A 23,488-nucleotide genomic window follows, 5' to 3' on the forward strand; every position below is an offset into this window, starting at 1 on the left:
ATCCGTAAAATTTAAAAGAAAAAGTCATTAAAAGGGTTAAACTTGTAGGATGAAACGTGTCGGCACTCAGACACCAGACACATGTACTAAAGCGTCAGATAAAGCAGATGATCTAAAAATAAATGTATTTTACGGATGCGATGATGTGAAAAATCCTTCGTACAAGGTCATTAATATAAAGAAAGTCCTAAATCCAGTAAAATGCCGATCTTCGCACTTACCTTAACCCCAATGATTGGTTTCCGCTGGTAGAAGCAGCACAATGCTGCGGTGACATTCTCAAAGACGTTGCAAAAACAGTCCTTGGACATTTTGAGATCTTCTCTAGGACTCTGATCAAACACCAAGGAGACTAAAGTGTGAATTGCTATTCCTCCCCACAATGTTGCTGCCTCCCTACAAGCTGCGTGTCCGCTTCCTCCAAGCTGCTACATCTTTGACATTTGTCTTGGTTTATTTGCTCAGATGGAGCAGTGTCTATGAAGTCAGTGCTTTCTGGCATGCGAGTCCTCCTCCTGCCATGTATAGAGAGCTACAATCCTCATGTGATTCCTCTTACTCACCAATGAAATTCTAACCATCTGAGAAAGCCTTCACCAGCTGAGATCCCGGGGGCTTTCAGAGCTGTATACAAACCATTCGGGATTATCATACCCTCAATGGCATACCTGATGCACCATGCCTGGATCATGACTCTGTCATCATCTGCTCAGTCCTCCATCCACAGTGCCAGCAAGGGCAAGCACTACCCAAAATGAAGCATGACCCAGAGCCCACTTAGGTTATTAAAGGGGTAAAAGGTTAGATAAAGACAAGGGAATACCAACACTTCTATAGGTTATGGTGTCACCCATGTATAAGGGTGTATCTGTGTTACTATATATCTCCTTCTGTTTGCTTTTCATTAAGCAATGGCGACTACAAGGCTTAAACCATCTGACGCGATCCTGTTATAATTTACAGTGTTGTCTAAAATCTTCAATGTTTATATAGCTGGGAAATCACAAACAGCGACACCAAGTCCCATCCGAGTGCTAGACACCCCTAGTACACAAAACGCAAGCCTCTGTATATTGTAACACGCCGCTGAAGAAGAGCAACAAAGACATATGGACCAGCAATGTGTACAACCTTATTAAATATGTAGGTGGAAAGTCTATATTTAACAGGAAGGGTTAAACATATATGTAAATGAAAAGGACGTACCATGTGGCAACCTCTGAAGGCCGAAAAAGAGGTTTGAGCAGGAGCGAGATTGGCGAGTAATAAATATCAACCATTATCTATTACAATAATCCCACAAGTAATAGCCGATGGCATGGACCTGGTAGTACATCACCCGACTACATTGCACAAAACTACCAGGACTGCGCCAGTGACCCGAACCAAGGTGTAATTATTGTGAATGTTGCACCAAGTGGAAAGATCCCAAATCTATGCAAATGTTGCTGATGAATAGTCATGGATTTCAAATGTTTAAGCCTGAAGTGTTTTTAAGGCCGGGACCCCACAGGCTGGAAACGCCACGATTTGGCCGCGGTGGAAACGCCATCTGCAAAGTGGAAGGGATTTATGCGAATCCCATGCCCGCTTTGCAGAAAAATCGCAGCCAAGATATACTGCGATTTTAAAAATCGTTGCAGTTTTGAAAATTGCAGCATGTCAATTATACACTATGTAATCAAAAGTATCCGGACACCTGGCTGAAAATGACTTACAAGTTGGTGGCGCCCTCCATTGGTAATGCTGGATACAATATGGTGTTGGCCCACCCTTAGCCTTGATGACGCTTCCACTCTCGCAGGCAGACGTTCAATCAGGTGCTGGAAGGTTTCTTGGGGAATGGCGGCCCATTCTTGACGGAGTGCTGCACTGAGGAGAGGTATCGATGTAGGTCGGTGAGGCCTGGCACGAAGTCGGCGTTCCAAAACATCCCAAAGGTGTTGTATAGGATTCAAGTCAGGACTGTGTGCAGGCCAGTCCATTACAGAGATGTTATTGTCGTGTAACCACTCCGCCACACGCTGTGCAGTATGAACAGGTGCTCCATCGTGTTGAAAGATGCAATCGCCATCCCCAAATTGCTCTTCAACAGTGGGAAGCAAGAAGGTGTTTAAAACATCAATGTAGACCACACCATAACACCACCGCCTCCAAATTTTACTGTTGGCACTACACACACTGGCAGATGACGTTCACTGGGCATTCACCATACCCACACCCTGCCATCGGATCGCCACATTGTGTACCGGGATTCGTCACTCCACACAATGTTTTTCCACTGTTCAATCGTCCAAGGTTTACGCTCCTTACACCAAGCGAAGCGTCGTTTGGCATTGACCTGTGTGATGTGTGGCACCCAATCACCTGACCACGTTCGAAGTCCGTGAGTTCCGCGGAGCGCCCCATTCTGCTCTCTCACGATGTCTAATGTCTACTGAGGTCGCTGATATGGAGTACCTGCCAGTAGGTGGCTGCACAATGCACCTAATATGAAAAACTTATGTTTTGGGGGGTCTCTGGATACTTTTGATCACATAGTGTATCTATGGAAAAGCCGGTGGCTTTCCCGTAGATATAATGGTAAGAAAAAGTCAGTGGAGAAAAACTCTGTGAACACTCTGTTTAAAGCGCTGCGGGAAGAACCGAAATGCGTTCATACCACGGTTGTTCCCACAAAGTTTAGCGCGGCGGTTCCGGACCAAGGGGCCTAAGGCTGAGGCCCCACATTGCGGAAATGCAGCTTTTTTAGTTGCAGATTTTGTTGCGTTTTTTTGAACCAAAGCCAAGAATGGTTACAAAAGGAATGGGAAATATAAAGGAAGTTCTTATACTTCTCCCTTCTGCTACATCCACTCCTGACTTTGGCTGAAAAAAACGCACCAAAATCTGTAACAAAAAAAGTTGCGTTTCCCCAACATGAGACTTAGGGGGTGTTCAGATTTAGGAATTTGAAGTGGAATCCTCCTCAAGCTATAAAAAAAATCTGTGTCACGCAGGTTTTCCATATGCGGAACTGGACACAGAATTTGTCAAAATCAACTCGTGGAATTTGGATTTTGTCCCTGCCCAGTAAAGGTAAAATCGGCAAAATCCAGAGAACTCTTCTCCAAATTCCACTTCAAATTCTGCTTAAACCCAACGTCAAGTCCTCGCCAGCTGTGACATCTCGTGTCCCTTTCCTTAGACCACTGAGACCAATCAGCAACGTAAGGAAGGGACACAGGACGTCACCGGAAACGACATCTTGCGACAGGGACTTCTGCCGGAAGAAAACCGCAGAACTGCTGGACCGGACTGCGCTGGGCAGTTCCGAAGCCCCGGGGGTAGATTAGTACATAGAAATATTCTCTGTCCATCCTCTATCCTTTCCGTATACTAACGTGTAATATCCCTCCGGATCCTATATACAATATTCAGCTCTTATATTAAACAAACATCAGGCGCTGTCATGCCTGGCAGCAGCTCTTTGGCGTGCCGCGCTCTCGCCAATCCAGCTCTCTTGTGTACAGCCATTTATTATGGGAGAATGTAATGTTTACTGATTAAACCGGAGAAAGTCATAATCACAGTCATTGAGAGAATTTATGTGGTTGAAAATTAAGTGTCATGGGACTCTGTTTTCATGAATGTCAGTTCTAAGGATATCATTAGCCTGGGAAACATGGAACAAGAGCACTTCAACAGCCTGCCCGCTGCCACAATGATACATGGAAACTTCTGTCTTCAGGAATTCCAGCAAACAACAGTGATTAACACATGAACCAACAACGGCAATCCCAGCTATAGGGTTCCCAGACCCAACTAGAAATGGCCCCTTTATGACAGATCCCCATTAAACAGAACATATGGAGGCCCTTGGGTCATGGCGTAACTAGCAGCTTATAGACATTTTCACATTTGTGCCATGGATTCTGCTGGGGCCATTGTATGAAGCAGTATCGTAATGACACCATTCACTTACATATGAGAGTCAGATGGGGTGTCATTATTTTTGTCTTATATAAAGTTTACAGTGAACAGGACTATGGAAGACTACTGTCAGAGAGGGCGCTACTCAAACCTCAGGCCTTTCTGACAGTGGAAGGATATCGGTGCCGAAACTAACAGCACAGATATCTCCAGAACCCGGGTGGAGCAGTATATACAGTATACCATTAGAGATGAGCAAGTACTGTTCGGATCAGACGATCCGAACAGCACGCTTGCATAGAAATGAATGGACGTAGCCGGCACGCGGGGGGTTAAGCGGCCGGCCGACGTCAAAGCGGAAGTACCTGGTGCATCCATTCATTTCTATGGAGCGTGCTGTTCGGATCGGCTGATCTGAACAGTACTCGCTCAGCTCTATATACCATCAATCTCCAGAGAAATGAAAGGTCTTCTTTAATGTTGCCATGAACCCTTCTTTGCTCTCTATATCCTTCTCAAAGGAAAGGGTATCCAAGTCTATTGTCTTATCCATAATCTGTCAAGACAACAGACTGTTATAAATGGCAGCCTACATTCTGAGGAGTTCGTAAGGCAACATAATAATATGAAACAGACAAAGACATGTTTCCATGAATAAACTATGAAACTGGAGTTTTAGCAATGTCCTCATGTATTCTTTAAAGTGGCTCCAAAACTTCCCAATGAGTAGGCTCTATGGTTCATCCAAGGAAAAGTCCGCACCGCAGCAGCTGTAACAAAACAAGTAACAGGTGCAGCGTACGGGCTCCAGCAAGACAGCACTAGGAACTGACAACTCGGAGTAAACATTAGAAACTTTAAAGAGAAATTTGGTACCAAATGCCAAGGTCAAATATAGCAAAACCTCTCCAAAAGGCCACCTCTGGAAAAGAGCACCCTCTTAAGTACACTAGATTAACTGTACGTTTTTGTGAGTTCCATCATATAGTATGTATACTAGCCAACATTTGTGAGAAGACCACCCCCAGAGGACCACTTTAGGCTCCATTCACACAGAGTAACGTTGGTGTTTTTTGTGCTTATTTTGTGCTTATTTAGGCACATAGCGCTGTGTAACGCCGCGTATACGCAGTGTTTGCGCCGTTCAACGCGACCGCAAATAGCGCGGTGCAAACGCGGCATTTACGCGGCGCTATGTGCCAAAATAAGCACAAAATAAGCACAAAAAACGCCTACGTTACTCTGTGTGAATGGAGCCTTACTATGTAATTTTGGGTGGTCAGTCCAAAGAGGTCTCACTATATCCAGAGTTCTTTCCTGGTTATGAGAGTCGGTTTTAGATACCAGATCTAAACTCAGTTTCTATAGAGTTCTATGTTGGTTTAGTTCAGTACAATCATGAGTTTTTCGTGTGTTGGTGCTACAAAATATGGTCATATTGTGGTCTATTTTGGCCCATCTGTTGTGTTTTTGCCCCACTGCCTTCAACGTGGAAATAAGCCACAGAAGAGACTACACAATGCAAAAAGAGATTCCTGTTTTGCGTAGCCAGAAACTGTCCCTCTGTCCCTTCTATTGCTTTGAATGCATTTTACAAATGTCTATTTTCTCTCTAGATACTTGCTGACTACCTAGGAGCTCCATAGTATGTAACAGCTAGGGTATATACTCATAGACAGTCTGATGTGTATCCCCTTTTGTTACCTCTCTCACAATGTACAAACTCACAGAGAAAAAGTGAGAGCAACTGCAGCTGCATCCCCCTCCTCTTTGCCTTGTTAGATATTTTGGGTATCAAGCAACATTTAGGCCAGGTGCATTCTTTACACCTATACTATGGAGAATGAATGGAGAAGTGTCCGCATGTCTGTGACTTCTATGACAGTCGTGAAACAGCGGAGCATATCTGGTGTAGAGGTGCAGAGGGAGGACCCGCATGTATCAGACATGTATGGCATATCTGGTCGATATGCAATAAATATCCAAGGTGGGAATAACCCTTTTGGCAACTTGACAGATGAAGACAACTGAAGGACTTTTGTGAGATTATTATTTTGCCTTAGAGGAACATTCTCTTAAAGGAAGAGGATTCCTTTGATTCCCAATCACAAACTGTTTTGGGCAACTTGTTCCTTCTCTTGTACAGATCAGACTGAAAGAAAAGCTCTTCGGCAGATCTAGGAGACATTGCACAAAGCACAATGCTGGTTTTGTGATGAGAATGGCTACTCAAAAGTCATCCAAATGATGTTTATGGCCCATAAATAGACGACTAGAGAAGACAAGTATAAATCACAGATTTCTAAAATGTTGCGTTTCAAGTCATTTGTATAGAACCATTCATACGGTGAAGGCTTCAAACGCACTTATATTCTCTTTATCTTGGATGGGAATGTCCAGAACTCCCAGTACAGTCATATAGAAGTAGTTCTGTGCACACCACATGGATGAGAGAAGACCAGACCTATGTGGTTTAGGACCAATAGGCACATTCACAAAGTTTAGATAACATTCAACTTTTTGCCCATAAAACCTAGTTTAGAAAGGAGTTCTTTAAAGGGAGTCTATCACTAGAACCCATCACTCATATCTACCCGCACTTCACTAGAACCCATCACTCATATCTACCCACACTTCACTCGAACCCATCACTCATATCTACCCGCACTTCACTAGAACCCATCACTCATATCTACCCACACTTCACTAGAACCCATCATTCATGTCTACCCGCACTTCACTAGAACCCATCACTCATATCTACCCGCACTTCACTAGAACCCATCACTCATATCTACCCGCACTTCACTAGAACCCATCACTCATATCTACCCACACTTCACTAGAACCCATCATTCATGTCTACCCGCACTTCACTAGAACCCATCACTCATATCTACCCGCACTTCACTAGAACCCATCACTCATATCTACCCGCACTTCACTAGAACCCATCACTCATATCTACCCACACTTCACTAGAACCCATCACTCATATCTACCCACACTTCACTCGAACCCATCACTCATATCTACCCGCACTTCACTAGAACCCATCACTCATATCTACCCACACTTCACTAGAACCCATCATTCATGTCTACCCGCACTTCACTAGAACCCATCACTCATATCTACCCGCACTTCACTAGAACCCATCACTCATATCTACCCGCACTTCACTAGAACCCATCACTCATATCTACCCGCACTTCACTAGAACCCATCATTCATATCTACCCGCACTTCACTAGAACCCATCATTCATATCTACCCGCACTTCACTAGAACCCATCACTCATATCTACCCGCACTTCACTAGAACCCATCACTCATATCTACCCGCACTTCACTAGAACCCATCATTCATATCTACCCGCACTTCACTAGAACCCATCACTCATATCTACCTGCACTTCACTAGAACCCATCACTCATATCTACCCGCAATTCACTAGACCATCACTCATATCTACCCGCAATTCACTAGACCATCACTCATATCTACCCGCACTTCACTAGAACCCATCACTCATATCTACCCGCACTTCACTAGAACCCATCATTCATATCTACCCGCACTTCACTAGAACCCATCACTCATATCTACCCGCATTTCACTAGAACCCATCATTCATATCTACCCGCACTTCACTAGAACCCATCACTCATATCTACCCGCACTTCACTAGAACCCATCACTCATATCTACCCGCACTTCACTAGAACCCATCATTCATATCTACCCGCACTTCACTAGAACCCATCACTCATATCTACCCGCATTTCACTAGAACCCATCATTCATATCTACCCGCACTTCACTAGAACCCATCACTCATATCTACCCGCACTTCACTAGAACCCATCATTCATATCTACCCGCACTTCACTAGAACCCATCACTCATATCTACCCGCATTTCACTAGAACCCATCATTCATATCTACCCGCACTTCACTAGAACCCATCACTCATATCTACCCGGACTTCACTAGAACCCATCACTCATATCTACCCGCACTTCACTAGAACCCATCACTCATATCTACCCGCACTTCACTAGAACCCATCATTCATATCTACCCGCACTTCATTAGACCATCACTCATATCTACCCGCACTTCACTAGAACCCATCATTCATATCTACCCGCACTTCACTAGAACCCATCACTCATATCTACCCGCACTTCACTAGAACCCATCATTCATATCTACCCGCACTTCACTAGAACCCATCATTCATATCTACCCGCACTTCACTAGAACCCATCACTCATATCTACCCGCACTTCACTAGAACCCATCATTCATATCTACCCGCATTTCACTAGAACCCATCATTCATATCTACCCGCACTTCATTAGACCATCACTCATATCTACCCGCACTTCACTAGAACCCATCACTCATATCTACCCGCATTTCACTAGAACCCATCATTCATATCTACCCGCGCTTCTCTTGGCTGCAGCTGTGTTTCCTAAAATCCAGTAAAGTTTAAGCGGGTAGCAGGTAGGACTGCAAATTCACCAACCCTGCAAACAGCTAGGTTAGGTCCATCAGAATCAAATGGTTTTTTTTTCCCTTTGTAAATTAATGACTTAATTTTTCCACTTTTTTGTCAGTATGCAAGTGAGCTATTTGGAGTAATGGAAACACTCAGCAATGGAGGCATCAGTTCACAAGGCGAAACACTGTTTGTTAGTTGGCCCTAACCTGTATGTGGTCGGGTTGATTTGCAGCGATACCTGCTGCCCATCCCCAACTCTACCCCATAGCAGATTTTAGGAAATATAAGATAAGCTACAGCTAAGACAAGTGTGTATGTGTATGGTGGGTTGGGAAGAGCAGTTGCATCATAAGGTCCACGACTAGTCAAGTCTTATTTTGATAAGAATTGAAATCCAAGACTGACTGAGGCATAGCCCGAGAATAGCCCAACAATGATTGGATTAATGGAGCTGTCATTTTGTGAGTACTCTGCCCCTTCGGTCTCATTTACTCATTTCTGTATTCTGTAAGATAATACAATTCAAGATGAGACTATAAATGGCCATAATGGCCAATGGAAATCATTGATGGTAGCCACTGGACTTAGGCACTGGCCTTTGTTCTTAATATCAGTGGGGATCCCTATGACGCTGTAAGAGGTGAGCGGGACATGAAAAACCAACATGCACGCAACCAGAGGATCGATTATTCCAAATATGAAATGAAACAAATCCTCAGGGGTTTACCCATCACTACTAGACATGGGGGTATAGATTCTCAGAAAAGTGGCTGTGATTTAAATGCACCATGATGTGCCAATAATGTGTTGTATAATTCGGACTCTATGTAAACCAACTAAAAGGTGGCACAAACATAGACTAGACAGTCTGAAGATACGTCAGATTTATCATCCAGTATCAGTCACAGGGAGAAATTTGCTGCATTTTTAGACTGTCGAACAATTAGGGTTAGTTCACACGGGGAGCAGAAGCGCGGATTTTGTCACAGAGAGTGACGCGGGGAGCTGTGTTACTCTTGGGTCAAAACCCGCCTGCTACGACTGTCGTGGCCTCCCCCTCCAGAGTAGGCTCAAATGAATGGGCCGACCCAGGAGGTTGCTGCCGCAAGGCGGATGCCGCAGCTCAACGTGCCGTGAAGAAAGGGTAGCCCGCTTCTTTTTTCCGTGGGGGTCATGTGACCACCATTGTGAGGGGGCAGATTATGACATGGATTACGCACTATAATCCGCCCCTTCTATTCCCATGTGAACTAGCCCTTAGTAATTCCGGTTCTTTTCTTTATTATTGGACCCTATGCGTGACATATGCTGCTGTATACCTATACAGTGGGACATGGCGGAGGTCTCCATCAGAAGTATAATGCAGCATATGCATCCAACATACACACCATAGTCAATGAGGCATCTGTGGAAGTCGTGAAACAAGGACTCATTTGTTCTATCTGTCAAAACAGTCTTCTACAAAGGAAAAGGTCAGACGAGGTGACCCTACCGAGGTCATTGCCTTCACAAGGAGCAAGAACAATAATCCAAATGTACACTACAGAAAGCAGCTCCGCTTCCACATAGGGACTAATGTAGGGATGACCTCTTATCTAAGCGCCCGTATTGTAGGCCACATTACAGTAAATGACTCTGTGTCCCTGACTATTTTTGATGCAATGATTCATAGGCCTCAGCTGTGTAATAAGAATATTAACCCCCTGACTGCCATGGGACACGGTATCCTGCTGCCAAAAATACCCCAAATGACATTAGCCTCGGTGTTACGGTTCGCAGACAGTAACAAGCGTATTGTATGAGACCAGTTATTTATACTCCATGTAGAGGAACACTTCATATTAGATAAAAATGCAGAAATGTATCGCCAAGCGCTCGCTATAGTGAGCCGCTTCATGAGCGGACACTGACTCCATTCACACAGCAGATACTTGACATCTGTAGGAAATAAGGCTGCGAACAATACTGAGCCGGACTCGATGAGTTTACAGATACAGACATTTCATGAATGTGGACTGAAATACATGCAAGGAGAACAAGGACGTTCTCAGGGGATTCATAGCCACAGGAAATGAGAAGAGACTGAAGATCTCTCCAATATATGACATAAGATTCCCCGGACAGACGCCTTAACCTCCGTAAATGCCCTAATATTGTTAATGAGGACTTGTCGCCTTTCCTAACAGATACGTTATAGTAATATTTGTGTTAATAAGTCTGATGCATTCATATAACAAACTGCTGTTCCTCTGTTATTCCTCCTAGAAATATACCGGGTGTTACCATTTTTCAGGTCAGTTCTTAGTGGACAATGTTATGCTTGGTTCACATCTGCGTTGGTATTCCGCATGGGAAGGGAATACCAAACGCAACTGCAAGTGGTGTGCCAGTGAAAGCACATGGACCCCATAGACTATAATGGGGTCCGTGTGATTGCCGCATACTGCCCGCACGAGTCATGCGGACAGGAAAGTAGATTGTGAACCCCTTTCCTGTCCGCATGATCTCTGCGGAGATCTGATGGCAAGCACACGGACCCCATTATAGTCTATGAGGTCTGTGTGCTTTCACTGGCACACCACTTGCAATTGTGTTTAGTATTGTGTTCGGGGGGGATCCTCCTGTGGACAGAATACCAACGCAGATGTGAACCAAGCATTTTTACAAATTGCGATGTTCTTCCATTGTTTTTGTACATTACGAGCTGCCCATCATGCTATCAGCCTACTCACAGAAGCGCAGAGTATTTAAGAAGTCAAATATCTATCTTGATTGAAGTAGCTATAGGACAACCCTGCCTATGACAGAGAATGTCATGATGAAGGACGGGTGGTAAGAGAAGCAAAAAGTGTGAAACATATTCTTAGTATTATCCATCCTGGAATAAAATTTTATTAAAATGTTTTTTACGTGTCGGGCTCATATTCCGCAGCCTGTATAGATAACTCTCTCAGTCATGCCAGGTCAAGCCGCCAAGTATCATACACAACATAAGATGTGTATCACAGCGCCACCTCGTACGTTACCGTCATGAAGTTTCAGAACTATGAATTACCACAGCTTACGGAGCCGTGTGCAGGATTGCAGTCTAATAAATAAAGTGCTATCACCCAATGCATCAAATAACAGCACAATTCAGATTATAAATGGATATCAACCAGATGACGGTTCAGATGCGGTCACCACATTGTGTGTACAAAAAACTGCCACGGAAAGCTACACAACTGCTTTACAAGTCTCACTCGTGGCCAGCAGGTGGCGCTATCAGACAGCGACTAGAGAAAGCTGTCACATATCAAAGTGCACCGCGCACTAGAGGGTTAATAAGGTGGAACTTTGCTATAACATAAAATCTCTATCAGGGAAAGGGTTAAAATAGAAAAGACTCCGGTTTCAGATAAAGAAATTGATGTGGTGAGGAGTCACCGCTATATCATGTGCATTATATGATCCAACTTCAGTTCTCCACACTTAGTCATAAGAGCTGACATACGACTAGATCTGACAGAAATGACCGGACCGCTTATTGCTATTCCAGCTGTTAGTATATGGCATGCGCTGAGCCCGCAGGATCCGTCGGGGGTGGTAGAGGTTTTCTGGTGAGGGAAAGTACTGAAGGTGTCATCATGGAGGAAACAGTCAGTATCCATAGGGTGAACGATCATACAGTATCAAAATATACGTCCGCTAACTGCTAATGAGTAAAGAGTTAAAAAAAACACCATGTCACCATAGAAAACCAAGCCGGGTGTCATCGCCCCCCATGGGCAATTCTTCATCAACGCATTTATAGTGTTAATGGTCAGTAATATATTTACTTATGTGTCCTAAGGCTGTATTCGCATGTCCGTGCAGATACTCAACACTGATCTGTTTGGGATCCATTTTTTTCATGGACCCATCAATTATGAGAGGGTAAAAGAGTCAGGTCCATGAAAACCTAGTGCATGAAGGACTTTATTACGGAGCAACGTGTTCATGTGAATATAGCCTAGATAAGAAACCGAAATAAATATTCTCTCTCAGCCCAATGAACTGCGATATGACTGAATCACTTGTCGCCATGTCTACGGTCACCTTTAATAATCCTGTACACGCAGGGGAGTAACTGGTAACTATGGGGCTCCATAGCAAAACTGGTAATAAGGGCCCAGTCTACCATGTCCATCTGAGTGTACGGTTATTGGGATCTCCTTTAGGCAAAGAGGTTGATTTTGACAGTGGATTTCGCTTCAAAATCCGCCCCTTTACAATAGTGGTCTATGTAGACTGCTAGCAGAAAAAAAGAAGCGACATGACCTTTCTTTAGGCGTTTTCTGCCTGAAGAAAACAATAGAAGCGAATGGGAGGCGAAAAACGCGCTTTTTTCCACTTTTTTAGGCCCATTCACTTTACGGGAGGGGAAAACAGCCTGGCTTTTTTTGAAGCTGTTTTTACAAAAAAAAAAAAAAAGCTCCTAAAAGCGCGGCAAGGTCCAAAAAAAAAGCTTCCTAATTAGGAAGTTTTTTTTTTCAAGACCAAAATAAGCCCTACGTAATTTACGTGTGAACTAGCCCATAATGGTTTTACAGTACAGATAGCGCACAAAGTGATCTTACAATACATGGATATACTACACAATGATGTCACAGTACAAACACAGTACATGCAGTGATGCACACAGTGATGTCACAGTACATGAATATTGAACATTGTGATGTCACAGTACAGGGACAATATACACAGTGATGTCACAGTACAGAGATAATACACACAGTGATGTCACAGTACAGAGATAATACACACAGCGATGTCACAGTACAGAGATAATACACACAGTGATATCACAGTACAGAGATAATACACACAGTGATGTCACAGTACAGGGATAATACACACAGTGATGTCACAGTACAGGATAATACACACAGTGATGTCACAGTACAGAGATAATACACACAGTGATGTCACAGTACAGAGATAATACACACAGTGATATCACAGTACAGGGATAATACACACAGTGATGTCACAGTACAGAGATAATACACACAGCGATGTCACAGTACAGAGATAATACACACAGTGATATCACAGTACAGGGACAATATACACAGTGATGTCACAGTACAGGGACAATATACACAGTGATGTCACAGTACAGGGACAATATACACAGTGATGTCACAGTACAGGGAAAATACACACATTGATGTCACAGTATAGGGACAATATACACACAGTGATGTCACAGTACAGAGATAATACACACAGTGATATCACAGTACAGAGATAATACACACAGTGATGTCACAGTACAGGGACAATATACACAGTGATGTCACAGTACAGGGATAATACACACATTGATGTCACAGTACAGGGACAATATACACAGTGATATCACAGTACAGGGACAATATACACAGTGATGTCACAGTACAGGGACAATATACACAGTGATGTCACAGTACAGGGATAATACACACATTGATGTCACAGTATAGGGACAATATACACACAGTGATGTCACAGTACAGAGATAATACACACAGTGATATCACAGTACAGAGATAATACACACAGTGATGTCACAGTACAGGGACAATATACACAGTGATGTCACAGTACAGGGATAATACACACATTGATGTCACAGTACAGGGACAATATACACAGTGATGTCACAGCACACTGCATATGTAAGATTTAATATGCAACATTCACAAGAACGTAGCTCTTGGGGGCTATTGGTTCTCATTGGGGAGATCTAGGGAGTGTATTGAGGCTGTCCTTCAGGCAATGCTCCATAGGGAAAAAAACACAAACAAGAACAAGAACAAGAACAAGACACCCTTCTGTGGAAAGTAAATTTTCATATATCATTTGATAAAGCGGTTTTCCAGAACCTACATATTAATGACCTATCCTTAGGATAGGTCATGAATATGTAATTGGTGGACTCCGACCCCTGGGCCCTTCTATGGCCCCAGATTTCTTGCCTCTGCCAATGGTATCATGTTCATCAATCACATGGCACAGCATTAGTTCAGTCCCATTCAAGTATGGGACTGAGCTGCAATACCAAATACTGACCCTACACAATGTATGGAACTATGCTTGGTCTTCAATATGTGATCAGTGGGGGTCTGACATACCACCAGACCCCCTCACCAATGACATACTGAGGACAGATCATTATTTACACCCTGGTATTCTTTTTCAAACTCAATCAAGCTTTAAAAAATCTCTGAGCAGCTAGCGCCCCCTAGTGATGGATGCTGGAAAACCTCATCACCATGTGCTAGGAAGCAAGAGGAACAGTCATCAAAGACCCCATATGAGTTGTGTGGTAAGTCTCCATGGTGGACAGACCACTGTCATGAGTTACAGATTCAGAATCTAAATTTTATGATTATATATTTTCTTATTTCTTAAATTACACAGCAGATTTGCCTAAGCTCATGGGTTCCGCACAAGTCTGGATACAGATCACAGGGTTTATCCAAAAATACTGGCATTAAAAAACTCAAGTTTTTTTTTTTTTTTGTCCTGGGGATTTCGCCATGACTGACATGCCCTACATTGCCTATATTTAGGCTGCAGCGGCTTTATTATTAAGGTAATAAGCTCAGATTCAGTACAGTACAGTTACTCATTCACAGCCCAGGCTGATCTTTTGTCCCACGAGGGGGGATGGAACTTGTCCTGTGGGATGTGCACACACAGGCAAAAAAACCTACACCAGCAGCTAATACATCCATTATCCGCCTCATACGCTGTGCACTAATCTCACATGGGGGACAACGTGCTATTGTTTTAGCAAATCTCTTTCCATGGCTGGTTAGCAGACAGGCTCAGGGCTGTGCCCACTGTTTGTATTTCTTGGATAAAGGGGAATTGTGGTGGAACGATTACAGGGGAAGCCTCTCAAGCCTGGGGAGAGAATGGGGCTACTGGTGTGTGGACGCCACAAAGAACTGGAGCCCAAAATGCCAAGGCTCAGGCAGCCAGACACTAGATTATCTGCAGAACCCAGACTGGGGTACAGGTGCCAAATCTGACATAAAGAAGCTTGTCTAGATGTCTATTCATCTATGTAAATGTATTACTGTATATACATATTATCTATCTAGTGATCTATATCTGCCATTCCGCGCCATTCACTAAGGGATTCATGGACCCGTATTCAATGCCAGTTTTCATATCCATTGTCCTTGCAGACGGTGCACCTGCTTTATAACTCAGATGCACCCTTTGCAGGGCTGTATACCTGAACACTAATACCTATGCCTATACCCCGGATAATTGCCATACAAGACATAACAAACATGCCCCATTGTCTTTTCGGCATAGCTTGGTAAGTAAGTTATTCCATACAAGGGTATTTAGTAAAAAGGTATAAGACAAATGTATACATCTTTATATAATGGGTGATAGATACCACTGTACATTATCCATCAGAGGCATCCTCTTATTATACAGTATATGTCCTAACGTGTATGATAAATGTAGGTCATAACCTACAGCAGATCATCAATCTTAGAAATGACAGGACACTTGCAGTTCTGGGGTCCCTTCCCTGGACACCATAGTGATGTATCTTTCCCCTGGTGTAATATTCAGTAATAGAGGTTAGAAAATAACACATTTATTTCTTATGCATCATCTTACCTTGACATATTCCATTGCAGAATCTGGAAACATAGGGTCCCTAGAAGAGACCAAAGAAATGTCAGTAAAGAGGACAGAGGAGACAGAAAATGAGACACACAAGGAAGGAAAGATCAGGTTACAAATACACAATGCACAATGCAAGATCGAGAAACGTAACTGTAAAAATTCCACTTGTGTTACAATGTTATTCATTATACAGCGCAACGTTCTTGGTTTCAGGGCTGAAATGTCCTCAAAAATGTTAATAAATGTGACAGCTGCAAGAGTGACTGAGGCCACATTCAGACGACCGGGGTGCAATGCCTCCATTTTTTGTGGCATTCAAGGGGAGATTCATTTCTAAAGGCCTAGACAAAGGGACAAACTTGTTCTGGTATTATACTTGTTCTGTAGCAATGTATAAGAAGAAGAGTCATGAAGTGAAATTCACAAAAAATATGTTGCCAGCCATGTCATGAAATACACCTGTATTCATTATAATGTAATCCTGCCCTTCATTAAGATGCAGTCCTGCAGTGGAAACCATTACACGTGTCACAATGTATTGATCTTAGTCACCCAATTCTCCATGAAAAAAATATGAAAAACAAAAAAGACAACAACAACTGTTTAGCAAAAAGTAGATTGTCAAAGTGGCCATTATACTATTGCTTAGGCCTCTATTAGAACATTGCTTTATACTTCCCTTACCTAACCGCTGTTTCAAATATGTCATGTTATTGGGGCAGATTTATTAATGGGGTTATCCGGTTTCTAATATGGATGGCTAAACTCTAGGATAGGCCATCAACACTATATCTGTGGGGGGGAGGGGGGTCTGACCCCTGTAGATCACCTTTACTGAGACAACACAGCTCTTGGTAATGTTTACACACCACAAACTGACTCGCTGTACAGACTGTAGCCACAAATGTAGGTACTGCAGCACTGTCCCATGGAAGTCTAGGATACTGCAGCACTGTCCCATTGAAGTCTACAATACTGCAGCACTGTCCCATGCAAGTCTATGGTATGTAGCACTGTCCCATGGAAGTCTATGGTATGCAGCACTGTCCCATTGAAGTCTACAATACTGCAGCACTGTCCCATAGAAGTCTATGATACTGCAGCATTGTCCCATTGAAGTCTATGGTATGCAGCACTATCCCATAGAAGTCTACGGTATGCAGCACTGTCCCATTGAAGTCTATGATACTGCAGCACTGTCCCATTGAAGTCTATGATACTGCAGCACTGTCCCATTGAAGTCTATGATACTGCAGCACTGTCCCATTGAAGTCTATGATACTGCAGCACTGTCCCATTGAAGTCTATGATACTGCAGCGCTGTCCCATTGAAGTCTAGGATACAGCAGCACTGTCTCATTGAAGTCTATGGTACTGCAGCACTGTCCCATTGAAGTCTACAATACTGCAGCACTGTCCCATTGAAGTCTATGATACTGCAGCACTGTCCCATTGAAGTCTATGGTATGCAGCACTAAATCTAAATCTACCCAATGGTGTAGTAATAAGGCCGTGACTATATAGGACACCCCAGGTCTTCTAGCCATTGTGGTGTCGCAAATCAGGAAATGATCCCATCTTTCTATGGGACTAGGCACATTTGTTTTTAGACCGAACACGCTCAGGTAACTCTATGATAATATTTTCTTGGCTTTGCCATGAGTAAACTACGCCAAAACATAAGCTTTGCATTGTCTTCTGTGGTTTCAGGTGTGCCTCCTGTGTCCTAGAGCTACCATTACATACACACATTCCTTCATTTTACATATCCAACAAACTGCTGCATTATCACAAGTTCAAAATGGCTGCCTTTAGGGTCATGTGACCCTTGCTTCACCCTCAGTGGGACACCTGCAGGTCAAACAGATTCCGTTGTGGGTGTGAGTTTGACAGAAATGGGTATATCTTTAGGAGAAAGCGTTGTGAAAAGGTGACAAAACAGTGGTGTAAAATTCTGGCCAAAACTAACCTAATAGACGGTATAGGCTCAGTTTAAAACTCCACCATATTTATTATCCAACATCAACCTGGGCCACTTTCCAAATTTTTCAGCCAAAAATATTATGATTTATTAGGTAAAGTGCTCTGCCATCTCCAAGTCGTGGTCATGCACACACACTGCCACCCCATTCACACAGGGGACCCAGCACCGCACCTCTCATGAGGCGACCTGAAGCAACCGCCTCAGGCGGCACTATGCTGGGGCTCCGGGGGGGTGGGGGGCAGCATTTTTACTGACCTAAGCCAGTTCAGGACAAGCTGTCCTGGACTGGCTTAGCGTCACCGTCTCGACAGCCCGGTACGGGAAGTGAGCGGTGGATTGGGGAGGCCCTGTGGACACAGCGCTGCTTTAATTTACCTATTAGCAGCGCTGCTCCAGCGGCCGACCCTCACGCTTAGCAGAGAGCAGGTCCTCTCCCTGCCTGCTCTCTGTCTGCTAACGCCGCCCCCTCCGCTCCGCCTCCTCCTCCCCACACGCGGGGTGACGTGGCCACGTAATCAGGCCCGCACCCAATGTGTGCCTGCGTCCTACGCGTGGGGGGCGCTCTGAAGACCGGACAGAGGACCGGACCAAGAAGAACAGGGAGCTGCAGGTAAGCGGACACCCATAGGGGGAGGGGGTTAATCACTACACAGCGTCAGTGGCGGATCCAGGGTTTGCGGGGCCCTGGGCAATTGACTTTGGCGGGGCCCTACTTACTGGGGGTCTCGCACTTCTAACCTGTACTTCCCAACTGTTGAAGACTAGAAAGAGGGAACAAAACGTGTGGCGCGTGCAGCGCGCCGCAGCAAATTAGGCCCCGCCCACTTTTATGTTGACTCCACCCATTCTCATTCAATTTTCATGTGATTCCACACAGTATAATCCTCCTACAGTCACCCGTAAATTATATCTCCCCCCCATTTTCATATACACCCTTCATCTACCCCTAGTTTCATGTCCTCCCCCTCTATCTCTGTCCCCAGTTTCATGCCATTCTCCCCCTTTATCTGCCCACAGTTTCATTTCCCCCCCGTCTCTGCCCCAGTGTCATGCCGTTCTCCCCCCTCCATCTGCCCCAGTGTCATGCCGTTCTCCCCCTCCATCTGCCCCAGTGTCATGCTGTTCTCCCCCTCCATCTGCCCCAGTGTCATGCTGTTCTCCCCCCTTCATCTGCCCCAGTGTCATGCTGTTCTCCCCCCTCCATCTGCCCCAGTGTCATGCCGTTCTCCCCCTCCATCTGCCCCAGTGTCATGCTGTTCTCCCCCTCCATTTGCCCCAGTGTCATGATGTTTACCCCCCCTCCATCTGCCCCAGTGTCATGCTGTTCTTCCCCCCTTCATTTGCCCCAGTGTCATGCCATTCTCCCCCCTCCATCTGCCCCAGTGTCATGCCATTCTCCCCTCTCCATCTGCCCCAGTGTCATGCTGTTCTTCCCCCCTTCATCTGCCCCAGTGTCATGCCGTTCTCCCCCTCCATCTGCTCCAGTGCCATGCCGTTCTCCCTCCTCCATCTACCCCAGTGTCATGCTGTTCTCCCCCTCCATCTGCCCCAGTGCCATGCCATTCTCCCCCCTCCATCTGCCCCAGTGCCATGCCGTTCTCCCCCCTCCATCTGCCCCAGTGCCATGCCGTTCTCCCCCCTCCATCTGCCCCAGTGCCATGCCATTCTCCCCCCTCCATCTGCCCCAGTGTCATGCTGTTCTTCCCCCCTTCATCTGCCCCAGTGTCAAGCCGTTCTCCCCCTCCATCTGCCCCAGTGCCATGCCGTTCTCCCTCCTCCATCTGCCCCAGTGTCATGCTGTTCTCCCCCTCCATCTGCCCCAGTGCCATGCCGTTCTCCCCCCTCCATCTGCCCCAGTGCCATGCCGTTCTCCCCCCTCCATCTGCCCCAGTGCCATGCCATTCTCCCCCCTCCATCTGCCCCAGTGTCATGCCGTTCTCACTCACACACACACTCACCATTCCTCGTTCCCCCGCAGCTCTCTCCCTCATACACATATTGTAGCCACGATGTGATGACGTCATCACATCGCGGCTACAAATGCCGGAGGCCCGGAGATCAGCGTTAAAGCAGGAGCTGAGCTGTGACAGCTCCGGCTTGCAGGAGCTGTGAGCTCAGCTCCTGCTTTAACGCTGAGCTCACTTGGAGTCGGGACATGCCGACCGGGACCATTTTGTTAGGTCCCGGCCGCGCCGCGGGGCCCCGCTAAGCGCGGGGCCCCGAGCGGTTGCCCGGCTCGCCCGGCCCTGGATCCGCCCCTGCACAGCGTGGGGTCCAAAAATTGAGACAATTTTTGGACTACATGCTGTGTAGTCAGGGGTGAACCTAGCCTTTTTGCCGTGTGGGGGGGGGAGGTTGGGATTGGGGGGGGGGCTTTCTCTCGCAAAAAGGCTAGGTTCACCCCTGAGGGGACTCCCATTCTGATAATCAGCAGGGGTCCCAGCGGTTATACATTTAGCATCTATCCTGTGGAAGTGATATTGTTGTTCATGGTTAATCCCTTTAAGGGTATGTTCATTTGGTGGAATAAGGGACTAATTTTAAGGTGGATTGTGCCTCAAAACTCAGGGTCAAAGTCAGACTGGAATCGGCCTCCCAATATTTTCACACTTCCAAGGTTCATGGACAAGTGCGGCCTGTGATTGTTGAACAAAGTGGACCGTGCAGATTGGAAACATTGGCTCTGTTTTCATGGATCCTCACCCCCAATAAAAATCAATAGGTCCATGAAAAAACTATGCCACACTGGTGCTGACTAGGCAAGGTTGTGTGAATTTAGCCTTAGAATATAGGAACAGATGGATAAATCTAAAAGATACTGACTATAGACATAACTCATATATCTCAATGAAAATTGCCCCAGCTGGGGACGTATTATTTTAAAGATTCCAGTAAGGGAGGATATTGAAAAGGAACTACGATGTCACCTGAAAAAACAAATATATGGAAGCTACCAGAACTATAAAATTAAAGAGCCACCAAGTCCTCCATGAGTCCCCTGGAATCTTCCACCCTCAGTATACCCAGGAGTCCTTAGCATGAAGCCTTGACCTTGATCAGTCAAGAACAAGACCGCAAAGTCATAACAAAAATTAGAGATTACAAAGCAAGAGAGCTGGAATACAACATTTGGAAAATATGTGACTATGACCACAAGACCCCGAAACGGTCAATCCCTTGGAATCTGATCATCTGAAACGAATTGTTAAGATTTACATACAATGGAAAGTCATCTTAGAGGAATCATGCTGCATTGGCACGGTACTGAAAAGTCCTGAACATTAGGCTTGGAGCTGTGGTTACGATACGGAGAGGCCCTGCACTTCATTATAAAGGTATTTAGAAGATACACAAGACGCATTAGGTAAATCCAGTGACTCAATAATGGAGCCAAATCTTATCCAGCATAGCGGACCTAGGCCAAGCCAAGAGAGGATGAGATTGTAGTCACTGAAGTGTTATGAGTGCAGCATCTGGTATCATTCTCCATAATGTGTCTGCCATGGTGAATTTCTCAAGCCTAGACGTGGATTAAAGTTGGGACCTGTCTGTCTTAAAGCAAAAGAGTCTCGATGAACCGGAGTGGATGACACCGCTACCAGGTCAGTATCCGTGCTCTGGTCTATAGAAAGATTTAACACTTTGTCAGCCATGAACAAAAGACGTCTGGGAAGATACATTGGCTGCCTTTATGTGAGACCCCTTGGGGGTCAGAAGGAGCTATTTTCACACACACTTTTCAGATGCAGCGCTTTGTCTCCATTAGACTACAAAAGCCTCAGGTTTACGAGTGACAATGTAGCCCGGTTTGCTGAAGAACTTAACAATGAAAGTGACATTTTTTCAGGTTCCCAAGTTCTCAGCCCACTCACAAAAAGCAATAATAATAAAATCTTAAATAGCCTTGAACAAAGGAAATTCCTTATGTGGGAAGCGTAGTCAAATGAATCAAACCACATTTAGTATTTATTTAAAGAGGCATCATTGAAGAAAACCAAAAACTGGAATGTTGTAGCCTGAAGTTAATATAACATGAATCATTTCTAAATTAGATTTGCAGGTATGGTGCATCTATAAAGGCCACCAAGTTGGCCCAGTCTACCAATTTCAGTAGGGCTGGTGTGTATGGGGTCTTCATGACTGCCCATTGGATCATGTCAGGGAAAATAAGAAGTTGAACATGTTATATTTTAACAAGCCCAATGGAAATGGGGAATGAAGCTTTTGATATGGAAGCCATATGAAATTCTGGGAAAAGTAGTAAAGCAGCTCAAACACATTAGATGTATGAAGGTGGAACCCATTAACTTTGTTGGATTCTGTTGACTATCTAAGGTGCATGTGGTCTTCCTGACTGTCCCTCAATGGTAGTTGTTGGGGAACATAAGGATCCCATAGCTGGATTTCAACTGTCCGATCCTTTTGTTCATGGAAAGATTAGCCAAAGCCAGATGTGAACATGGCCAATTTAATTTATATTAGCTACTAGTACTACCTTTCCACTTAGTGTTTCTTGTATGGCACCAACGTATTCCAAAGAACTGTCATCAACTGCATGAGTCTCCATTCTAGCAAGGAGTTGTAGTCTAGGTTTCTTATCTCACACACTTAAGTAGGGTCTATGGGCAGATGTACCAAGAAAAAAGCCAAAAATGCTCCTCAACCCCTGTGCCGCGTACAGCTCCATTCACGCCAGAGCCTCTAGTAATTTTGGCGCATGTGGAATGACATAAGACTGGTGTTTGAAACCCCAATCTTAATAAATTCCCCCATTATATTTGTTTCCCAGTTTGACCCATCTTGTAGTGGGAAATAAAAACTCCACCAAGATAATTTAGTCTCGTAAAGACTCTTCACATGTGTTCCTACACCAGTAAAAGTGGCACCAGATCAGAGGGACAGCCATTGAGGGTTGTAGGAAGTGAATTTCTATGTGCACTTTGTAATTCATTCTCCGATACCTTTTCAAGCAGCAATAATGTCTCCCAGTTGTGACCAAGAATCTGCATTTGGCACTATCTGCTTGAGCCCCACAAGTGTCCCACATTACCCTACGATCATCAAACACTGCGGGCCTGGTATGTATATACAGCTGGAACAGTTGCCATTTTTTCAGGGGCTGCTGGTAGTGACATAGCTTTCTCTGGGTGGGTGGGATCTGCTGTATTTCACATACTATATCTTGTTATTTCAGGTTTTGGGTGAGGCAGCATTCTGTGCCAATATAGATATCCATAAATTCCATAGCTTTCCCCAAAACGTGGACCCATAGAAATGCAGGAAGTCTAGTAAACAAGCCAATGGTGATCTAACATTGACCTCAGGGGTAGTACACACACAAGGCCTCTCCATGAAAACTGTATACCTTGTCCCTGGAGATGATATTTGTCCTGATGGATGACCGAGACTCCTGA

At 44.7% G+C, this 23,488-nt stretch overlaps 1 protein-coding gene across 2 annotated transcripts in view; it reads right to left on the minus strand.

Moving 5' to 3' along the window:
- BCAR3 (BCAR3 adaptor protein, NSP family member) overlaps positions 1–23,488 on the minus strand; it is a 72,773-nt gene that overhangs the window by 21,282 nt on the left and 28,003 nt on the right. The window contains exon 3 of one of the 2 annotated variants that reach the window (XM_075286554.1): positions 16,082–16,121. In XM_075286554.1, coding sequence (XP_075142655.1) covers positions 16,082–16,121 — 40 coding nt within the window. Of the gene's footprint in view, positions 1–221; positions 778–16,081; positions 16,122–23,488 lie in introns of those variants that run through there. The other variant, XM_075286556.1, reaches the window with a different exon arrangement.

This window comes from Leptodactylus fuscus, chromosome 9 (assembly GCF_031893055.1).
Source record: "Leptodactylus fuscus isolate aLepFus1 chromosome 9, aLepFus1.hap2, whole genome shotgun sequence".
Taxonomy (NCBI): domain Eukaryota; kingdom Metazoa; phylum Chordata; class Amphibia; order Anura; family Leptodactylidae; genus Leptodactylus; species Leptodactylus fuscus.